Source organism: Apodemus sylvaticus, chromosome 2 (assembly GCF_947179515.1).
Source record: "Apodemus sylvaticus chromosome 2, mApoSyl1.1, whole genome shotgun sequence".
Lineage (NCBI taxonomy): Eukaryota > Metazoa > Chordata > Mammalia > Rodentia > Muridae > Apodemus > Apodemus sylvaticus.
The window spans coordinates 161,806,673-161,829,969 of NC_067473.1; the positions used below are offsets into that span (position 1 = coordinate 161,806,673).

The window sequence follows — 23,297 nt, forward strand, 5'->3', positions numbered from 1 at the left end:
TCTGTCCATTAGCTACGCTTCACTCCTTTGGCTACCTACCATTTAATAAGATTGCCTTCCACACTGGAGCCAGAGGGAGCTGGCTCTGGTGCCCTCTCCTCACGCTGTCTGCAAACCTTTCTCAGCTCACAATGCCCTCTTTCCTCTTCCCCACACCATTACCCAATGCTGCTCTGAGCTTGGTACCACTCATCTAGCCTTCTTGCTGTTTTCTTCCTCTCTCTGGAGTTACATCCTCAATCCCTGGCTTTCACCAAGGGTTACAACTTCTATCACAAGCCAGAGAAAATTACCATCATTTCCTGGTATCCTTGGCATCAAGCAATTTGCTAGGGACTGGTTATCTCTTTCCCCGTTAGTTGGTCTGAGAGAATTTTCCTTTTATCTCTATCCCAGATAACCATATGATAAATACCTGGAATCCTATTCTCACCGTCTCATACCCTGCCTCTACTTGGTCAAAACCTTCATCTTTGGGGCTGAAGAGATGATGGCTCATCTGCTCTTTCAAAGGACCTGGGTTCAAGTCCCAGATCCCACATTGCAATTTACAACTGTCTATAACCCCAATTACAAAAGAATCCAACACCTTCTTCTGGCCCCTGCAGGTCTCCAGGACATGGCTGGCACTCAGATATACATTCAGGCAAAAACACGCATACATGTAAAAACAAAGAAACTTTAAAACTTGGCCTTTTCCAATGGACCTTGGCTTGATCTCTGCTAAATGGTCCCCTCAAAATCCAGGACACCTGTTATATGGAGAAGTGACTCTACAACAGAGGATGACAGGGGTTTTCAATGTTAATGGGGCACTGGGGCAATCAAAAGGAAACCGAGAAACTGTGTGAGGACTGTAGTGAGGTGCTGAGACCCCTTAAATAGTAACCTAATCCTCAAACTTGAGTGGATTTCCTATACCCAATAGAATCCACCCTCTATTTCTGTCCTGCCCCCTACCCTACCCTCTGTCATATGTGCACACCCTCTGTCATATGCGCACATCCGTACCTAAAGGGCAAGAACAGGAAATAAGCACTCTGAAAATTCCGTTGGAGGCCATTTAAACACTAAGGACAAAAGTACCTGAAGCATAAGACAAAGAATTATTCAAATGTAATCTCACCATAATTACAATACAAGACAAGCCAGGTACCACAGTACATGCCTATAATCCCAGTACCTGGGAGGTTGAAGCAGGAGGATTGCTATTAACTCTAGGATATTCTCAGGTACAAGATGAATCCCTTGTTATGCTGGACTTGAGAGGAGTCCTGTCTCAGAGAAAAATCAACCAAACAAACAAGAAGCTTAAAGGAAACACCAACAGACTCTCAGATTCTTATTGGGGGAAATGAATTTGGACAGGAAGGAATCTTAGACTTGAGTCATACGCTGATGCTGTGATTCCAACACTGGGCAGGTGTGCTTTGGAAAGAAAGTCGAGGAGAGGTAGGAGAAGGGGTTCTCAGAAATGGCATGGGGAAAGTTCGCTTCCTCCATTATAACAGTGCCTACCCTCCCCCGCACACCAGGGAAGTCGAACGGCAACCAGCTCAGGGACAATCATAGGCCATCTCAAGCTTTCAGGACTGTCTTTCCTATCAGTAGAGTTACTGAGAGGAGATGCAGGGCAAGCTGTCCACACTTACCTTTTCCCTGCAAGGACCTTCCTCTAAACCTCACAGCCACTATAGTCCTTGCTGCCATCTTCATTTTTTCCAGATACACGGTGTTTCATCCTACTAGGCAGCTCTCTGATCTCCCAAGGATACCCCAAGGTTCACCTGGTATTCCTGCTAACTAACCGTAAGATGCCCCGAGAGATGCCAGACAGTCCCTTTTAAACAACATGAAGCAGAGAGGAAAACCACCTAACACATTGCGCTAAGTTTTGCAGAAACTATGGAACAAGCACCTACCATCTATTTCCCAGTGGGATCTGTAACCATGAAAGATGAGGAGAGGGAAGGACATGGAGCTGGCTAAAAGGAAGGACTCAGAGGATAAAAGTGGACAGTAGATGGCAGTCTGTCCCTGTGTGCGAAGTGGCCGCAGAGATGATGCATGGAAGTCAGTGGAGGGGGCAGGGAAACAATTCTTAGAGGAGGACCTGCTGCCTTCTTCCCATTTCCTTCTCATTACGCTGACTGCTGATTCAGCTGCGAAAGGAGACACTTCTGAATGTGAGCTTGGGAGCTCACACATTGCCAAGAGCACCACCTCTTGAACTATGTTCACCAGACTATTGCCATGAAGAACCAAAGGCTCCAAGAATCCTCCCCTTTACTCCAGGCCAGGCCCTGTATCAGAAGCCATACAACCCCTGTCACACAGAAGTGAATCGAGAGGATGCTTTATCACATTCACACTATGAAGCCGTACTCAGGGAGCCTTCGATACTCACTGTCCTTTCCCTTGGAGCCTGGTTATAATATGACTTGCCCCTATCTACTTCCAGTCCTGTGGGCTAAAGCCTCATCCATTTCTGCATCTTCTAACATCTAACCCAGAGCCACCAACAGGACACACACTGAATTATCTTTACACACGTATCCAGACTCACTTTCAAAATATCTCAGAGGGATTACGCCAATTCATGCACAGTGGCATCCAATTTCCTAAGACCCCAAATATCCAGAACTAGGTAGGTTAGGACATGAGGGAAAGGGTCCAAAGGAGAGTCAAAATAGCCTTTCCTGGCAAGTAAGCAGTCAGCATTTATGACCTAACCTTTGGGACAGAGGAGAAGAGAATCACAGAGGACACAGTTTTGAACCCATGTCGAAGAGCTCAGCTCCTGTTACCATCTATTTCTAAGCTCACCGACGATTCCCTTGTATGTCTATGCATTCAGTCGGCACATTTCCACAGCAGACCGTCCAGGTGTTGGTGAACACAAAGATGACAAGCACAGACCCCTCTTCAAGAATTTCATCCTTTAGTAAGAAGAGAGGAATGCGAATGCAGCCCAGGCTGTTAAGTGCTATAACATAGAGGATGCTGGGAAGGGAGCCCCCTGGCTCTCTGGGGGAATGCAGGGAGGCTTCCCAAGAAAGGTAATGGAGAAACAAACGTGTCTAAGATGATTTTAATATTACTGGTGAAGCTGGAGAGCTGAGCATTCAAACTACAACATAAACACACACACACACACACACACACACACACACACACACACACCATATTCTGTTGATGCCTTTAATTCGAGAACAGATGCATGCTTTGACCACTCCTATCTTTTTTGCATTAGACTATTTCCCATCACCTGTAAACTTTTTAAGAGTGTCCTTTCCTTGATCCATTCACCCTCTCATCCACCCATCTAGTTTTTTTTTTTTTTCTAGCCTTAAATTCCCACAATCTATCGAGACAACAGGAAAGACTTCGGCAGTCACGGAAGCTCTTAACTTGGGCATTTACTAGGCAAGGAAAATAAGACCCAGAATGGCTCAAGGTTGTCCAAGTTGCAACCAGTGTCTGGTAGCATCAGAGGCAGGGTTGGTCTCCGGGAGCACAGTTTAGTATCTTTCGGATTTCGCTTACTGAATTCAGCTACCCACAGACAATTTCATCCCACATAAAACCTCTCCTCCATGCTCCCGGCTAGCAATCCAAGATCCGCCACAAATCTGGCAAGCTCTCTTCTTCAGCACCCCATAAACATTCACTCATCCATATGTTCAATAACTTATCTGGCATCACATAACTTAATTTCCTCCACCACCCCCTCCGCATTTCTGTACATAAGTACTCCAGGCCAGAAGGAGTACCTGAAAATCCCAGGCATGAACCATGGTGAGGCAGAGAGAAGAGCAGAGACACAGAACAACATCAGAACAGTTACAACCTCAGGTTCCTTTTGACCAGCCAGTGAGTCTAACTCCCTTCTTTTCCAGATCAGGAAGCAGAGGCCCATGGAAGAAAAGGGTTCTGTTTAGAATTCACCATTAGCCTGAGTGAGTTCTGTGCAGGGAGAAAGGTTATAAGCTATCCTAGATGACCAGCTGGGTGACAACAGAGCCAAGCTTCTTCTCAGGGGTGGAACACACCTGTTGGGAAATCAGGTGAATTTCACAGCTGCATCTCACTCTTGAACCCAGTGGAAGTACCTTATAAACTAGCAGAAACAGGTCTGCTAGACACAGGATGAAGCTAATCCCAGACTGAGAACTTGAAATACATTCCTCAAGGGACAATAGGGAGGCAGAGGGGGAGGGAAGATATTTTTAAATGATGGAGGCTTAGGTCTAGAAACAGAAGGGAACAGTAAATTGTAGTAAGTTTCAACTTCTTGGCACTCACTTAAAAAGAGAGAAAGAGACAATATCTCTTGTGTAGAGAAGAAATGCATCGCCCTAGATGTGAAAAGTTTAAAACAGAGAAGATACATATATTTGGAGCATAAATATTGTAAAACAATCATCGAATGGGTATTTGGTCAGTGTTTTTTGCTGTACAGTGAAAATACCTTCAAGCAAGCAACATAACAAAGTCACCTCTTTTTTGGTCTTGAAGGTGTGCATGTGCACGGGCTCCTGTGGTGTGTGTGTGTGTGTGTGTGTGTGTGTGTGTGTTGTGGTTAGGAGAAAAGGAGAGAAAATGAAATCAAGAGCCTTTGTCTCAGCCTTTGAAGAGGATACGAGTTACCTCCAAGAAGTCTTTTTATTTCCATATCTTTGGAAGTATTTTTGCCCAGAGTGTGTGAAATTCAGAAGCAGATACTAGGGCTAGAGGACATGATGCCTGCCTTATTCTGTCTCAAACATAGCTTCGGGGCTCAGTCCTTTGAAACAACCCATGCCTCTCATCAAGAAATCTGCCTAGTCAAAGCCCAAGTCTAAATGGTTAGGTCCCTGGCTTATCCAGCCATCTTTCAAACTCTGAAGAGATCTCCTGTTCTCCATGTAAGTTTAGATTTGTGCAGTCCTCATCCCAGAACTCAGGAATGCTGGGACCTACCACCTCTTATGGGCTTGTGGATCAAAACCAGATGTCCAGCTCCACTGTTATAGACTTTACAAGGAGGCAATTGTGACTTAGATCAATACCTGCATGCTGGAAGGGTAAATTTCCTTGTCAACGGTACGGGAAGTAAATGTGAGTGTGTGGGGGGAATAGAAGCTATGACAGATCTGACACATGCTTGCCAGCAGGTGGCTAGAAAACCTAAACATTTGTCTTGCACAAGAAAAGGAAGCTTCTTGTGGAGCAGGCTATCCTGTGGTGTGACAAACTTCACCGAGGGCTATGGGACCAGGTCCCATCTGGATGATATCATAGAACACAGAAAACACAATCTGGTGGACATTGGAGCACTGTTGGCTTCAGGGAGGAAAGCATCTCAGGACTCTATTGTGTAACTGTGGACCTGTCCGTTAGCTTCACATTAACTCAGTACCCCTAGCTATTCAAGGAGTTATCTGGGGAGATTGAGATAATGTCGTGCAAGATTTGTCATAATGCCCAGCAACCACTAACTGCTCATATGCCATCTTAAAGGTGGGTACTCATCTTTTATTAGAAATGTTGACAATGGAAGGTATTTGAGAGGAAGATGCTGAATGATTAGCATCAGGTCTACCAGAAAGCCAAATGCAACTACAATCTGTTCTGTAGACTATATACTGTATAGACCAAGCCAACATCTTGAGCATTCTTGGACAAAACAAAATGTTCTGGTAAATTCTTTGCATGCCTTTCTGGCTTTCTCCAAAGATAAAAACAGGAGCTCCTTAGAATGTGCCAAGGCACGCTCCAAGTAAGGCATATTAGCAAAGATTAAATAGGCCAGGATTAATGTAGAATCTTAGGGAGGTGGAGCTGGGATGGTGGCTTGAGGTCTTCTTCTAATTCAAGCCCTTTTCTTATAGTCAGGGAAATCACAGCCTGGAGAGAATATTCAGGGTCACATAGCAGCAACTAATTAGTGGCAGAGTTCAGTTAAAAGCTTGATCCCTATACCCATGTCAGCAGGCCATCTGCTGCCTCATGCTATTTAAGACCACCTTGTACTGAATGAAGTCCTTAGAGATCAGTAAGCTACTTAGTTCTTTGCTTCATTTGAAAGTCACTTGTTCAGATGTCTTCTTTGGTGACGGGGCCAGATAATGAGCAATCATAACAGAACACACCGGAAGTCTATCATGGGAGGATGCCCAGAGTTGTAGAGACCTCGATAGTTCCTGATAAATATTATCAGAGGAGCACTATGACAGATAAGGAAATGGACAAAGAGCAAGTGTAGTCTGATCACATAAAAATAACTACATCGTGCTCCTTAGTATTTGTAGGTAAAATTAGAGTTGGCTTCGCCAAAAACTGTCAAAAGTTCTTGGACTACCTACATGTGTGTTCACAGTTTGAAAGTGAGAATTCTTAAAAAATATGCATATATTTCTTAATATTTTCTTGATTATATATATATATATATATTTTTGTTCTTTCATTTGCTTTTTTGTTTGCTTGTTTGGTTTTCTTTTTTTCTGTCCTGGCTTCTTGATCTTTAGAAATTTCCCTGGCAAGGATGAGGTAGTATTTATGTTGGCCCCACACTTCAAAGCTCATAATCCAATATGTAAATGATCTGAAAGAAAACTGTTTCTTTTTTCCATAGTAAATAAATTTGATGATAATGAAATCTGAGCCAGTACCACATATGTGTCCACTAATAACATAAGCTTTACAAATGTTTTCTGCCCATCCAGGACATACACACACACGCACACACACACACACACACACACACACACACACGCACACACCCACGCATGCACACACACTCACACTGTGATTTCATAAGCAGGTGCTGGCCCATGCACAAAATGTATCTACTGGCCTTATCAGCAACCCCACATGGGCTTTTCTCCAAGTAAAAGATTTGGTCCTTTTCCAATGAAGTTAGTCGTACATAAAACTCAGTCCAATAGCCATTAGTTCAGTATCCCCAATGTCAGAAACTGCCTGCAACGTTAATGACTAGAACAGCAGCTGCTGCAGGCTTGAAACAGTGGTGGGTTTAAAAGATCTTCCACGTCACCCCCAAACCCCTTCTCTCACTTCCAGCCAGCACCTGGATTTGCAGCCCCTCTGCTTAGGGCGGGAGCCTTGGAATCACTCAGGAAAAGGTCTGCAGCCTGCAGCAGAAGCAGCTTGCTCAATTAGACATCCTGAGTGGAGGGGAAGAGGAAAGGCCTGAACATCTGATCCGTCTGGGAGTGCAAAGGCAGAGATGGGAAATGTTATGTAATTAAACTCTCCTGGCCTGTCCTGCTTGGGGAATGAGAGACCCATCAGCAGTGACCTCTTCCAATCAACTTAATTGGCCCAATCTCGCCAAAAAAAGCAAAAGAATTGGTTTAGTGCCTCATGGAAATAACTTAGCTCCTGACTATTTATGGCCACTGAACTCCAGGATGGGAGCCTTGACTGGGAGCCAGGAGTTGACAGCGTGTGCTAACTTCTGGGAGGACTGGGATGTTTCAGTGCCTCTGGGCCTTTATCCTTGTCTCAGTGGAAAGTGTCTCTGTGCCCAACTTGCTACACTGGGCATGCAGCATTTCACAATTCCAAGCCCCGGGCTCTCCTCTCGAGGCAGGCTGGGGCCTGCCAAGGACTTATCGTCTAGAAAACCACAGATCTGACAGTAACACAGGGTGGCTGGACTTTGCTTCCCTCTTACACAAACGATGGTGTTGCCAAGGACAATTACCAAGCTCTGTGTTTTCAAAGTCACATTTGTTTTGGCATTGTAGTTTGCAAAACTGATGCTAAAACAAAATTTGTCTCAAAATGAATAACTGATTGTTGTATTGCCTCTCTTCCCGAAGAATCCAGAGACCTATCAGATTTCCAGGAACTAAAATCTAATTTTACCTGCCTCCAGTTTATGGATAGGTAGTAAACTGAGGCAAGCCACAGGAAAACTATATACATTGTTTATTTATTTGCAGGACGGGGAAGCACCAGAGATGTGATGCTATTCAGAAGAGACAAAGATCCCATTTTCCCAGTGACTGACAGATGCCTGCACCTGAGTCCACGTAGCTGGAGTGTCTGTGGACCACAGCTTTTACAAGTGGCCCCTTTGAGCTCTTCCAGGTAAAGAGGAATACATTTTCCTTCTTACAGTCCGCATCAACATGTACTCTGTAGAGAGGGACATGGAGAGTCCCAGACATCAGATAACCATTGTTCCAAAGTGGCAGACTAAATGCGGACACTTCCAGCTGTGAGTCTGCTACCTCACTGTTGTGTTCTCAAAAAGTAGGGGCACTCGCTCTGTCTAACATCCGCTCTTTCTCAGAGAGATAAACTTCCCCTGAAACACTGAGGGAGAACCTCAAAATCTTACAGTTGCAATCTCCCGCATCATCAAGCTGTCATTGGCCTAATAGTGTCCCACCCAGATGCCCTTGCATGACCCAGAAAGGGTTCCTTGTCCGCTGGCCCCAGGGAAATGGTGTGCTTGCCCCTAAAGTGTGAATCTTCCTCCTGCTTTGGCCCAGTTACTTCACACCCCAGTGAACTCAGTGAGGTCCTCCTTGTGCTGACTCCCTGGAACCTACAGCTCTTCCCTTAGGCACACCTTTGTTCTCTTAAGGCCTGAGCATCCAAGACCAAACTTCCCACTTCCCCAAATCCATAGAATCCCTACAAAACCACACAGCCGCCTCCTTCACAGCGTCTATCATGTTACGCGCAGTTCTCCATCCAGTTTTCTCGTGGTTGCTTTAGCCTCCAGCAAGCCCATAGACAAAAGCATTAGCACATACTCAGCTTAGCGTAGATTCATGTCACAGAAAGCCTCAAAGCCAAGCAAACACGACCACCCTAGCCTTTCATGAGCATCACTGTGCCTTTCCCAGGTCCATGTTTCAAGATTCATTCCAGGCTAGTAAAGGGACATCACTCACTCCACCCTGAAGTGGATCAGGGCCCTTCCCATCCCCCACCCCCACTTTCTACCTGGAAATTCCCAGCCTAGCATATACTCCATGCTAGCAGCAGTAACAGCCTCCAGTTCCCTTCCAACCCACAGAAGTATCCATCATCCTTTCCCTTTATCCCCCCTTTTACAAAACTACAGATACATTTCAAGTCAGCTTCTCTTCGGCTCCCCTGATCCAGAAGAAAGCCCCACGGCCACTGCACTCTCTATTCCTGGCAACGCTGTAACAGTCAGCTGAGTGTAGAGAAGGAATTTTTCCAAGGCAGTGTGCCATGTCTCAGCACCCAACCACGAGCTGAGCATCCGGAAGGCATCCCATTCATTTTCGTTTTAATAATAATCAACATTAACTGGTGGGCAGCGTGTCCGTCTACTAGGTGAGAGCCCATGGCACAGTAGCATGCAGTGTGCATCCGTACCACTTGGCACGCAAAAGGGTTTCTTTACTCAGGAGTCTTGTGCACAGAGCATGTCCTGTCATCGGACCCTGTTCCAGCACACACATGAACTTCCCCCTTGAATGTGTAACCCTCATTCTAAGCCTTCCCAGGTCCCTTCACTGGAAGGTGGACAGGCAAAAGCCATCCTTCCTTGCATTATTCTCTACGTGATCTCAGAGTCTGTGCTTCTTTATCTTTCCTGTGCCCCAGAGCCCTTCCAGTCAGGTCCTAGCATTGTACAAGCCTAGGGAGTTAACACTCCGCTCACTCGCTCGCTCTCCTCAGATAATCTCCCCTTTCCATCCCTTTGGTAATCTTCAGGCATCCAGCCCCCACACATGTCCACCACACACACACACACACACACACACACACACACACACACACACACACAGCCCAGCCGCCCTCCCACACCACACCCACCCCATGTGTCTGTGCAGGCACGCACAAGCCATCTGTCTTCAGCACACTGCACTTCTCCAGCTCTGACACCCTTCCCAGACACAGATTTCTCATTAGCTACACCTATGTTCCCACAAGCTCTCATCTCCTGCTATGCACACAGATGCCCATCAAGCAAGCTCCCCGCCCCTCCGGGGCCAGCCAGGCTGGAGGAAGCTGGAGCAAACTCCACCTCCAGATCTATTCTCCTGCCCCAAGCCCCTTCTCTCACTGAGAGGTGAGAAAGCCCTCCCAATAGGTCTCTGGCCACCCAAGGACCAGGCTCCCTTCCTGGGAAATCAGACCCGATTCAGACAGATCCAATCTTCTCAAGGCCTGCTTCAACATAGTCCACACCAAAGGGCAATCCTACTTGCTCTCCCCGAGGCAAACGTCCGGTAAATTTTCTTCTATCCTTATATACAGACACAGCAGCCTGCGGCTCCCATTTTCTCTCTCCACTCTCCCCCAATGCTACACTCGGGTCTGTTTGATTCTAAGGCAGAGATAGTTGGGTTTATATCTTCTAGATTCCATCGCTCAAATTTCTTTGAGCAACAGGCCAGGATCAGGGGAGACGGGGTAAACTGGCAAAGTTCAGGCTATTTTAGTAAACAGAACCGATTGTAAAGCTCGCCGATACAACTGACGTTTAGGGCAGTGTGCTTTTAGATATTTCCTCAGCCGCTAGTTTGTAGTGGAAAGACATCCCTTTACTGAAAAGCAGGTTTGTCAACACACTCCTTAACCCACAGAATTTCCAGCCTCAGACTCAGCGAGTAACACCCACCCTTACAGTCTCCCTTCCCCTCCCCCAGCAGGTCCCCGCCCCCAACCTCTTCACACTCATAAACAAGTCCCGGCTCAGGGGCTCTAGCTCACTAGCTTGCAAGCAGCTTGCTCTGGCTGGGACCGCGTCCTAGAGAGCAGCCTCCACTCAGACTCTCAACCTGCTACCCGCCGGCTGCCAGAGGTCCGGGTCAATTTGGTGGGTGCTTCCCAGACCTGGAATACGGAAGCCTTGACTCCAATTCCCGCCCGCGACCTCTCTAATTAACTGTGTCCACACCATTCGGTGCTGGAGTCCCTCTAAGCGCATCTGAAAGCCGCGGAAGAACGCCAAAATTGCGCAAAGCAGTAGCGCCCCTTGGATGCACACCCACTCACTCCCGAAAGCGACAAGGGAAGAGGTCTTCCCCACCCCTCCCATTCCACACCTTCAAGAGTGCCAAATTTCATTAAAAGTATCCACCACCACTGTGCAGAGCTTCGTGGTCGCAGCAGGAAACAGTCCAGTTCTCTATGGATTCTTTAACTCCGATTTAACTCTGAGGGTCTCTGATGCTCTTGGCCTTCCCATACTACCTCTTGGGGGCGGGGGTGGGAACCCTAAAAAGGATTTTGAGAAACTGGTACCAAATCCCTACCGATGGCCCCCGCTCCGGTACCCACCGTTCCCTGGCTGGGTCCCAGACCCGCAGGCTGAGAGCTAGCTCCCACATCTGCGCGAAGACCCAGGGTGGGAAGCCATTGGGTTGGCGCTGGCCAGAGTAGCCCAGAGCTAGGGACCCTCTAAGAGAAAAAGGTTTATGTGGAACAACAACGCAGGTATGCACTGTTGGGCTTAAGTCCTAACCCCCACCCCCAACCTGGGAAGTGACCCTGCGGGTCCTGAGCTTTGCATCCCCTCCCCCAGCCCACGCCCTGCTGGGCTGTGTGTTGGGGCTGTCGAACGCGCTGCCCGGTGGCCAGCGGGGTCCAGGGCGCAAGCCGGGATCCTGGCCTCTTCCAAGCCCCATTTTTGTCTGCTACCCGCTTTTGTTATAGGATGCGCGGGAGTCTTCTGGGGGAACCAGATAGGAGAGTCGGTAGTGTGTATGCATGAGGTGGAGTGGGGGTGGTGGTGGTGGTGTCCAGAGCCCCTTTCTTGCCTTTTCGTGGTCCTCATTTTCCCTCGCCTCCACCTCCTTCCCTTCCCAATGCAGGTTTCGTAAACCTGATCACTTTCCCAGACTGAGGGCGGTTTCTTGAGCAGCCAGGGGACCAGAGGGAGGAGGAGGAGGGGGGGGGGGAGGAGGAGGAGGGAGCCCTGTCCACGCGCGCACAAGTGTGCATGCATGTAGAAGAAGGGTGGTGCTAATTGCGCCTAGGCCTGGGCAGATTCGAGCTCAAACTTTGGGGAAGGCACAAGAACCGAAAAGTTAGCATGTTGCGCGATGGGGGTGGGGCTGGGTGCAGAATTGGGGCCCCCCACGCGGATCCCCAGGAAAAATCTCTCCCACGCGATCCCCCCAACCCCTCCGGGACCTGCCCACCCAACGTGCCCGTCACCTCCCCTTACCGTGGCAGAAGTAACCATGGCATCCGTGTGACTATTTCCAGGGACGTCGACATGAAGAGAAAGGTGGACTCGAGTTCGGTCATTCAGTCTCGCCCACCCCTGCCGCAGCCACTACCCAGCGGTGGGAAAAACGAGGGGAAGAAAGAAAGAGGGAAGAAAGTTGCGCTGGGCTATCTCGCGGGGCGGTGCGCGGAGCTGCTGGGTAAGGAGAGGAGCCTTCAACTCTGAGTCCCGTGAACATAATCTGCGCGGTTATAACCAGCCAACCCGGCCAGATGGCTCCGCGCTCAGCGCCTTAACCCCTTCCGCGCCAAGCCACTCGCCCCCGAGCCCCGCCCGCAGTGACTTGCAGGCCCGCGCCCTGGCCCTTTGGAGTTTGCTCTTGAGACCAATGGGAAGACCTAGTCATTTCTCCTAGTCCACTTCAAAGGAAAACAAACGAACGAACAAACAACAAATAACCCCCTCAAAATAGCCTATTCTTCATCACCTCCTCTTTTTACCTTCCCTTTTAGAGATGGGGAGAAGGAGCCAACGAAAACATTCAATTTATCATTATATTTTACACGTTAATATCTTCAACTTGTCTTATTCTTGAATTTTTCTTTTAAGGTTTCTTTCTTCTTTCTTTCCTTCCTTCCTTTCTTCCTTCCTTCCTTCCTTCCTTCCTTCCTTCCTTCCTTCCTTTCTTTCTTTCTTTCTTTCTTTCTTTCTTTCTTTCTTTCTTTCTTTCTTTCTTTCTTTCTTTCTTTCTTTCTTTCTTTCTTTCTTTCTTTCTTTCTTTCTTTCTTTCCTATTTAACCAGGCAGAAGAAGGCCTTTCTTGCCCCTTGACTCAGGAATCCTTAAGCCTCAACCTTAAACTCTGCCTCCAGACCTCAGACCCTTCTAGCTTTCGATCTCTCCCCACCCCCTATTAAGCCCACCCCAGCCTCCCAGCTCCTTCCCACCACAGCAGGAATCTGCCCAGGAACAGTGGCTTGCCCTGGAACTCCTCAGTCCTGTGGAGCAGTTCCCAAGGCACAGTTCAGACTGTCTAGGGAGGTTAGGCTGCTGTGGTATGGTGCGGGTGCGAGTGCTGAGGGATGGGTGGTTTGCATGTGCACGGTGGGTGGGTGCGCGGTGGGTGGGTGCGAGGTATGAGTCAAAGTCCCACTTTTTACACACTCCCTTGACTTCTCTACCCCTTCCTTTCAAGGTAGGACCCGGCCCTGGAGTCAAGCATTTGCCCAGCACTCGCTGCTCTGTACAAAAGCAATTTGCCCAGAAGAGGCAAGCAATACACCCCTTCCAGACTCCCTGAAGGTAGTGACGACGCTCTCTTCTACAAGCTCTCTTCTACAACCGCTAGACTCGTTCGAGGAAAAGATCCCAGGGTGGTAGTAGGGGTCTTCTTTGTAGATAATTTTAGCTATTCATTAGATGCCCCCCCCCACTTGATCCGAGCTGATTCTCTCAGAATTTACAATGGTCAGAGCATCTAGATTTTGCTCAACTGCAGTCCAAGAGAAATGGAGGGGGAGGGGGAAATCCGTGGTAAGCGCGAATAGAGAGGCAGAGAAGGGCACAGCATTGCTCCTTCATTCCCTCCCTCATTCTTGCAAGGTGGAACTCAAGTCCAAGTGCCCCCCCCACCCTCACCCCCGCCCCCACTTCAGCCACTCACTCTCCAAGTTGCCTCTTGTCAGGACATTTGACTCACATGCACTAGGAGAGGCGATTTAATAGTCCACCTCTTCCTTGCTTCCTAATAAAGTCTGATAAGCAACTGGCAGTGTAGTTTAGCAAGGTTCCAGGTTCAAAACCTGAAAAGTCCTTGAAGATGTGTGGGTTTGATCCACACCCAGGAGTGCCAGAATTGCACCCATCCGTTAAGGCCCGAGAGAAGCTGAGGGGCGAAGGGAGGCCAGAGAGGATGGAGAGTCGGGGGGCTGCATACTAGATAGATTGTACCTGCCTCATCATTATCCTGGTTGACGGGGGCTGCCACATCGAAAATGGCCTGCAGCACCCACAGAGGCCCAAGGACGTCACCTCCAACGGTCCCTCAGAGGGCTTGCCTCCTGCCAAAAAATCTTCTTCCTCCGGATCCGATCGGGCTGCAGAGTTTTCCCCTTCACCCTGCCACACAGCACTTTGGAGGTTTGGCTTTGGGCGTGCTCTGTGAGGTTCTGGTTTTCTCGCGGTCTTCTGGCCCGCCCCTGCCCTCCCCCACTTCCCGCACTTGCCTCCCCCCTTCCCCCTCCCTTCCCGCCAGTCTCTTTGCCAGCGGAGTTCTAGGGGCTCATTTCTCAAGCTCCTGGTCCCGGGGCTCTACAGACTGCAACCAAAGAGGTGCTTGATTCCCGGGGAAGGAAGGAACGGGTTAAATACACGTGTGGGCTGCTCCGCCGCCGGCTGCTCCCCGGTCACTGGCGGTCTGGAGGGAGGAGGGGTCTAAGAGGGGCAAGCTTAAATATGAACAGTGAGAAGAAAAGGCAGCAGAGTTCGAGACTCCGATTTGTTCTGCAGATGCGGTGCACTGGCTGGCCGCCTCCCTTTGCCAGACCTGAGCGACGTCAGGAAGAGTGCATTGTTTCCAACTCAAGGGTGCAGGAGGGTCTGTCTCTGCCTGCAATCAACAGGCCTTGTAATATGAGAGGTGACACCTTAATCTTGCCAAATATGTGCGGTGTCTTGGGGGTAGGGCAGAGAATGGGGAAAGGGGAGAGACCTAGGCAACAGCTGAGAGTAAAGGTAGAAGTTCTTTTGCAGAAGCTACTTTTGTAGAAGAACTGACCCACCTGCCCCCACCCCGGCCCCACCCCAACCCGTGGAGTTCGCTTGTCCTTTTCTTTATGTAAGACCTGACTAAGTATTTTCTTCCTCTCCTTCCTCCTTCTTTCCACCGAAGGGCTAAAGATCCCCTCTTCCTTCAGAAGACTTAAGACATTTTGGATTTCTAGGAGCTCAGAAGTCAGAGGATGCCGGGCAGAAAAAGAGGCAGAAAGGCACCCTTGTTTACAGGCAGATAAAAGACTGTCAGAGTTATAGCAACTTCTAGGCAAACCCAAGTCTCCAAGTAGAGCGTTTTAGTTTTTGTAGAAAGACTAGAGCTAAGAGCCACATATATAGCTAGAGTTATTAGAATATGGGGCAGGAAGCAATGGAATGTGTACACTCCATAGAAAGCAAGGTCTTCTGTTTACTAAGTCGTGCTAAACAAAGTGTCTAAGCAGATGCTCTGGCTTTGGCCACCGATCTGTTGACAGTACCTTTGGGTCAATGGACTTGATTTCTCCCCCTTATTGTATCTGAGACTTTGATTCCTGAAAGCAGTTTGTGAGAGCAGGAACCAGGGCCAGCTTTTTGAAAGCCCCGGGTTTAAACTCTCTCCTAAGGCAAATTCCTAGAGCTTGCCTTTGGCCTACCCTTATCTTTTGTAACAGCGCCACGGTGTGGTTGAAACAGAAACGAAAGGAGAAGGTGGAAAAGCGTCTTGGAAAACTGCTTTGACTTCTGTTGCAGTTCAGTGGACTGCCCTATGCTTACCTGGGGGCGGAAAGGGTCTCTTGTGAAGCAATAGTGTGTATATAGAGAATATTGACTTAGGAAATGAGAAAATCGGTCCTGTTTGACCAGTATATGACAAAGGCAAGCTTCATTATGCAGCTAGCCTTGACCCACAGAGCTAGCTAGACTTCGGAGTGTTTCTTTGACTTGCCTTTGTATAAATAGCGTACCTTAGCGGATCCTAAAGAATCTCCGAGTCACCTCTGCTGCTGGGGGGCACTAAGGCTGAGTAGACACTGAACTTGTGCTTACTTTTGCTCCCGCACCCCACCCCCGAGTCATTCAGACAGCTGTTCCAGATGAGGAAGCCAGAACGTCGGCATTTCGAAAACAAAGCAAAGGCAAAGGGTGTCTGTATTAGAAATAGGAACTTAGGGCCAGGGGCAATCCATGCACTGTGACATTTTACCTCCCCGTGCCAAATGTGTCAAGCATACAGGTTAGCCTGCCAGTTAGCAGTGATTCCTGAAAGCCCTGGGACATATAGGAGACATTATTTGGTGGGATTATTTCCTCCCTCCCAAATGAGATTATTTGTCCCTGGAAGCTGGGTGGTGTGTCTATGCTTATTCAGTAAGCTTAGCTTTCTCTAAAATGTCTGCCGTCCCAGGAAAGCACATCTTGGCTCCAAGGACCAGCTTAGATCTAGTAGAGATATTAGAAGCGGTATTCTGCTGGAGAGATGGCTCATCGGTTAAGAGCATTGGCTGCTGTTTCAGAGGACCTGGGTTCGATTCCCAGAACCCACATGGAAGCTCACAACGGTCGGTAACTCTAGTTCCAGATGATCTGATACCTTCATACGGACATATGTGCAGGCAAAACACCAATGCACATAGAAGTAAACAAGTTAGTCATAGCCTAATGTCTTTATTGAAAGGGTCAGTTTTGTAGAACGACAGAAGTTTCGTGCTGCTCTCTGAACCTTCAAGATGCGTTTTCAGACAGGTTTCCTAGCTGATCAAAACCTATCGAGAATGGGCAAAATAGTACCAGTCTCTCCCAGCTGTATAGTACCAGTCTTAGGAGGACTAAGTAAATCCAGTAATTTTAAACTTACAGCAGAGCGCCTGGTACAGTGCAAGCAAGGCCCAGGCCCAAATCTTACAGACCTTACACAGACACCTTGATCCGTCTACTGGTGAGTGATTCTGATCTTTAGAAAGAAAAGCATTTATTATTTGGGTTCCATGTGTCTTTCATGAATATAACTGTGTGTGAGTATGTGTGTGTGTGTGTGTGTGTGTGTGTGAGTGTGTGTGTGTGTGCTTTCACGTGTGTGTGTTTGTGTTCTCAGACAGTATGAAAGGAGCAGAATGAAGCAGTGGACATACTTAAAATGTATTTCACTTCCTAATCTGGACTTCATGAAAGACAGAGACAAAGAGTTTAAAAAAAAAATCTCATCTTATTCATTCCCACCTCCGAGGCAGAATCGCCTCCTCATTCCAGAGGAAATTCCAGCACACCCTTCCACTGTGCATGGATTGCCTAGTTAGTGGATTACTGCCCTGTTATTACGGCCAGTTCTGTTCTCAGGCTTGTGCTGAACAATATAATGTACTGCATGGAACAACAATGAATCAACTCATTTTGTGAAATAGAACGCATATTTGTAATTAGGCTTCAAAAATTACCCCTAATGATAGAGGGAAGGTGTGTGTGCCTGCCACACAGGTGGATCTCAGAGTCACAATCAACTCTCCTGCTTTGCCAGTCACGACACGAATTCCTAACCACCCTATAAATTAGCTTTATGCTGTACCAAACTCACTCATAAAAAAAAATGACATTAAGGTTTCCTAGGTAACTAATGCATTTCCAAAGGGAATAGGTCTCAGGAGACAAAGAGGGCAGGGAAAAGGGTGGGGGAGGGGAAGAAAAACTTAAAAAAAAAACCCTGTAGATTAGACCCATGTGACATAAACAGAATATTTCACGGGGAGAAACCATAAAGTTTTACTGCGTGCGTTTGACATAGATATGGCATTGCCATCAATTCCATCTTTGGGCAATGAAATACCCCACAGACTATCCTCATATTACATATGCCTGTTTCCCCTTGCAGATTCAGTTATACAAACTGAGAAACCTGGATCCTTCAATTCAACTGCTGAGCCGTATCAACTATGAGCCAGCTAACTTGAGCCTGCCTTTCCACCCAAATATTGAGATGTTACCAAATGCCAAGATGAAAGGGAGAACTGAGATCATCTCTATGGACTCCAAGAACTTCGGTGCAACCACCATAGAAACAGCAACACTTCCCTCATACCAGAAAAGATGGCCTTTTTGATCACAGCTATTTGTGAGAGATAAAGATCCCCAGGCCTTTGGGGCTTCTGTCTACAGTGGGGACTCATTAGGGTGTTTGATACATCCTATCCAAGCTTTTATGGGGTCTGTGACAGTGACTCTTTCATTGTTTGCTTGAGAGTCTAGGATCACTAGAGCCCCAGGGGTGTGTCTATGGGGGTGATTCCAGGAGGTTTAACTGGGGCAAAGATCTGCCTTGGCTGTAGGAAGCACCATTCTGTGGGCTGACGTCCCAGACTGAACAGTAGGGGCCTGCCAAGAGTGAGTGGACTCCAACATTCATTAACCTTGGCTTCTTGATGGCACACTTGAGGTAAACGATGCCTCACACCCATGCAAATAGGAATGCCCCACCAGGAGGGGCTGATACTTCATATCAGAAGGCAAAACAAACCCTTCCTTTCTTAAGCTCCTTTTGTTAGGTGTTTTGGCACAGCAACAATAAAAGAAATTACTAGACTGTCCTGTGTAGGGTTTCTTTTAAAAACTTCTTTTTAGATTTGCATTTATTTGTGGGTATATGTGTGTTTCTCTGTGTGTGCCACCTGTGAGAAAGTACCCTTGTAGGCCAGAAGAATGCATTATAGAAGCCATAGAAGCAGCTTCTCAGGGATCAAGGTTGCTTGGAGACACCTTTAAAATAAAGCAAGAGTGAGCAGGAGTTCATCCAGTCTGACTACGGACCACCACGTCGGTCAGCATCTCTTACTCCAGGACAGTGGCTTGTCATATAGGGAGGGGCAAGAGTGATTTCCCTTGGAGTGATCCATCCTCCAAGTAGATTTCTCTGTGAAGGTAACTGTTCATGGCAGCTTAGGTAAGAGAGCTCCCACAGACATGCTAGACAAAGCCTTTGGTGCCAGGGTTCTAAGAAATTTATCTAAGGGGTTAGACCACTGGCTTTGCTCCAATGGTTGAAAAGACGTTTAAATCAAAACTCCTTGCATTTGCAGAATCGAGACGTGGAGGGAGACAGTGGTGGAGCCGAGAGACTGTAATAACTCATAGGTGAACGCCTATCCAGAAATTATGGGATCTGAGCCCGAACCTGCGGACAGCGGATGGTTAGCCATGTATATTTCATTGGAATCCCACCCAGTAGCAACTGGTCACTCAAACAAATGTCTGCCCGTTTAGCACAGACACAGATTTAAATGTCACCTTTGAAGCCTGCCCGTGAGCAAGCTTCAAGATCTGGAGCTGCTTTCAGATAATAGCCACAATAAAAGAAATTACTAGACTGTCCTGTGTAGGGTTTCTTTTAAAAACAAAGCACGCGATGTGCGTGCTGTCTCTTTATCGAATCCTCTTTTGTGCCTCCAAAAAAAAAGAGTGAGACGCTCCCACTGGTTCTTCCCATAGCTCAAGAGGTCTCCTACCAGCAGCTTGCAAAAACAAGATCCCTTGATGTGGAGAGAGGTGCTTTTCAAATTAAAATAGTAGTTGTCTCCCCACCCATGCTCACCACCCAGCTGACCCTGGAGACACCTTTAAAATAAAGCAAACAGGGGAGGCAAGCAGCAGAATTGGAAATGTACAGTTTTCTGCACATAGCCATTAATAAATCTAAAGCAGTGAGTTTTGCCCAGAGTTAGCAGGGAGTCTGTGGTTAATGACAATGGAATCAGACCTGGCAAGGGATCACAAGATGACACACTGGTCCACACCCCTTATCTCAAGTTGGAAAACAGAGACTGGCTACCATGTGGAACCAGCATACGAGTGCCTTGCATTCCTGTGGAGCTGGAAGGTGCCTGAGAGTGTCCTAGTCAAGTCCTTTCTTTCACAGAGGGAGTCATCATGATACAGGGAAACGAAGGGACTTTGCCTGAGAACACACAAAAATTCAGACCCATCGGTGAGTGTGTGGTGCCCAGGCTCCTGATTCCCAGCATACTCGGTTTCCTGCCCACACAACCCCAAGAGACATGTGACTATTTCCTCCAGGATACCTTCTGTCCACCACACTTGAGTTCCTGTCATTTCTTCTTACTACCTTCCTTTACTTATTTCAACCTATTTTAATATTTCATTTCCTTTAAATTTTTCCCTTTTGACTACGGGCCAAACTTGAAAAAAAATGTGTGCAGAAGTCAAGGTTAAAGCACGGACTAGAAGGGTTTTAATCAAAGTGAGGTTAAACAATAACTTTGTCTTAGTGCTGGTGACATAAGGTTGGCTCTTTCTGAAGATAGCACTTTACAGTGGTCTCTCCTTATTCTTACAGATTTTAATGGATGCCTGAAACCTCAAAGTGTGTGTGTGTGTGTGTGTGTGTGTTTGTGTGTCTGTCTATGTGTGTGTTGTTTTCTATGCATATATACCTATGACAAGATTTAACATGTAAATAAAATACAGTAAGACTAACAACCAATAACAAAACAGAACAATCACAGCAGCATACTGTTGTGAAAGCTATTTTAAATTTATGAGTTTTATATTTCTGGAATTTTCCATCTAAGATGTTCAGATCCTTGTTGGTCATGGGTAACGACAATAGAGAAAAGCAGAACCCTAGCTAAGGGGGGCTCTCTCCCCTTAGATAATCTCTGTCTAATTGCTGATAGTTGTTCTGGATGACCTTACAAGGCTCCCATCTAAAAACTCTTCACCATTTCCTCTTTTGCTTCCTCGTCTTCTTCTCTGTATATTAAAAAGTGACCAAAATGATGCATTTTATTAAAGGAATATTTGGTAGAAATTTTGGTTTCATTTTCCAACAAAAGCTGGCTGACCTACAAGCTCTCCAGGAAAGGGCCAGTGTGGGTGGCTGGGAGCTTTAAGGAGCTGACATCATGTGAAGTCAAAGGTGATATCTTTGACACACAGAATTCCCCCAACCACTTGCTGTCTCCATAGCTCTTGAGTTGTTCTCTGTTACTTTGAGGTGATCTTGGGTATAAAACTGCCTTGCAGTGAGACTGTGTAAGGGGTTCAAGGTTGGTTGGGTAGCTGATGAGTCAAGATTCCTTCTTAGTGTGAGAATCACATGCTAGGGATCCAGTGCCTTCCATGGGTGGGTGCTTTCTCCAAGTCTGTCACTAATAGAATGTAAAATTATTTTGGGCTGTGTATGGATAAACACTTTTTAAATTTAATAGTGATATTTATGTTGTGTTAATGCATCAAATCTATTTCTAGAGATATAAAACTTCCCTTAAGGACTTTTATTGGGAAACTTGACTTCTGGCTATATAGACCAATTTGTAATAAGCAGAGCTTTCCTTCAAGAATATCTTTAAAAGCTGGGAAAATACTTTAAACGTCACTTGAAGGTTCCATGTATGGCCCGGCTGAGGAAACTCTGGAAGACCAAATCTCCAACATTTAAAAATGTGTCCCAGGACTTGAGGGTGAAGGTAACTGGATTGTGCAAAAGAGCAGACATTTCAAAGAAGCTGGGTATGGGGTGAAAATATCTTTCATCTTTGTTTTGTGGGGTTTTTTGGGGGGGGTTTTAGGTTTCTAGTTTAAGAGCAAGTCATAGTTGGGGCGTAAAGTGGCAAAAAGTTATAGATGATGAAGAAAAGGAAAATTCCCAGTCATACCTGAGATCTCAACAGTCCTCTTTAGGGAATGAAAACAAAATTTTAAAAATGTTGCTAAAGAGAAAGATGGTTCTCTAGGCAACACTGACCTTTTCATTATCCATGGGGCATGACACTGATTTGTGCAAGATACATATTCTATTCCGGGATGTGTGGTCTTTTATCACAACAAGATGTGTGCTGGGCACAGAACACATCTCAATCAGTTCAAAGAAAAGAGATAAAATTGAGCTAGAAATCCATAACAGGAGGAAAGGCCAACAAGCTGTTGGGTATTGAGGTATAGAAGACAGTCTCCGCAATAGTGAGGGAAAGCTATAAATACACAGAATAGCGAGAGTAGATTTCAAAGATGTTATGCTCAGTCAAAGATGTTTTGAAGGAAATGTTTTATCTGATTCTATACTTTTTCTAAACTAGGTTTAAAAAATTATGTGCATATATGTTTGACTGTGTGTGGGTGTATGCATGTGGAAGTGCAGGTATCCATGGAGACCAGAAGAGGGTATGAGATCTTCTGACTCTAGAGTTTACAGGGGGATGTGAGGTGCCCGATGTGGGTTCTATGAATTGAACTTGAGTCTTGTGAAAGCAGCACATGCTCTTAACCTCTGAACCATCTCTCCAGTCCTCTGATTCAGTTCTTAGAAAGTTCTAGAGTAGCAAGCAAGAAGAATCTGTTGTACGGTTAACCTCCAAGGTGGGAGAAGTGAGAATTGACTGGAAAGAGGTACGAAGAAATTTCCTGGAATGATAGCAGCTTAGATTACAGTGTACACATTTGTCAAAACAGTCAATGTGCATCTAAGGTGTATGCCATTTATTTTATGTACATGTTGTATCTAATGAGAAATACCCATTAAACAATATTGAATTCAACTTAATTAAATGCAAGCAGAAATATTTAAAGAAAGAAGTCTGGATGTCCTTTATTTATTCTAAAATTCGTCAAAGAATTAAGATGGATTGGTGAACAGAGGGATAAGTAGATAGAGAGACACGAAAGAAACCAAGTATTGTAAAATTCAGATGGGGGTTTCTGGTCTGTGGATATGACCATTCAGTACAATAGTACCTTTCCCTTACATCTGAATTCCCATAATTAAGAGCTGAATGAAGATGAGAGCATTTTGAAATAAATGGACAGCAGTCAGAGCATTGTGAATGTGAGGGACAGGACCTCTGGAGAGGGAGGTGCCGGAAGAAGGAGGCTCAGCTTTGCTGCACTTCCCCCTGAGGCACAGGTGGATTTGTAAGTGGTGGCTGGGAAGACATGACTGACGTGAGCTTGCACAGCCTTTCCAGGCTCCAGAGATGGACATTGGAGTGAAGATTCACTGAGGGACAGTGATTATTGAGAGCCCCGCTTAGTGCCAGGAAGGAAACAAAGCAGAAACACATTTAAAGGGAGAGAAATTCAGGTATTAAACATCTCAATCCAAAGATGAATTTTCTTCAGTCTGATTGCATCATAAAGACAAAAGAAAATTTGTATTGCTACAAAAGAACAGTGTTCTTTGAATGATTTGTACAATTCTATCTATGCAATCTATATCCTTCAGTTGTAAAGTATTAAGAAATAGGTCTAAATCATCAAGGACCTAAAGAAAAAAAATATCATATAACAAAGATAATATTAAGGATAGTCACACATCAAACTCATTACACGCAGACTTTAAAATAATTTTGCGTGTTGAAAATAGATGTATA

The 23,297-nt window shown here is 46.3% G+C and overlaps 1 protein-coding gene across 1 annotated transcript in view; it reads right to left on the reverse strand.

Moving 5' to 3' along the window:
* Ntf3 (neurotrophin 3) overlaps positions 1-12,622 on the reverse strand; it is a 67,871-nt gene extending 55,249 nt beyond the window's left edge. Inside the window, exon 1 of the mRNA XM_052172698.1 lies at positions 12,173-12,622. Coding sequence (XP_052028658.1) covers positions 12,173-12,190 — 18 coding nt within the window. The 5' untranslated portion in view covers positions 12,191-12,622. The remainder of the gene's footprint in view (positions 1-12,172) is intronic.
* Between the last annotated feature and the right edge of the window lie 10,675 nt (positions 12,623-23,297).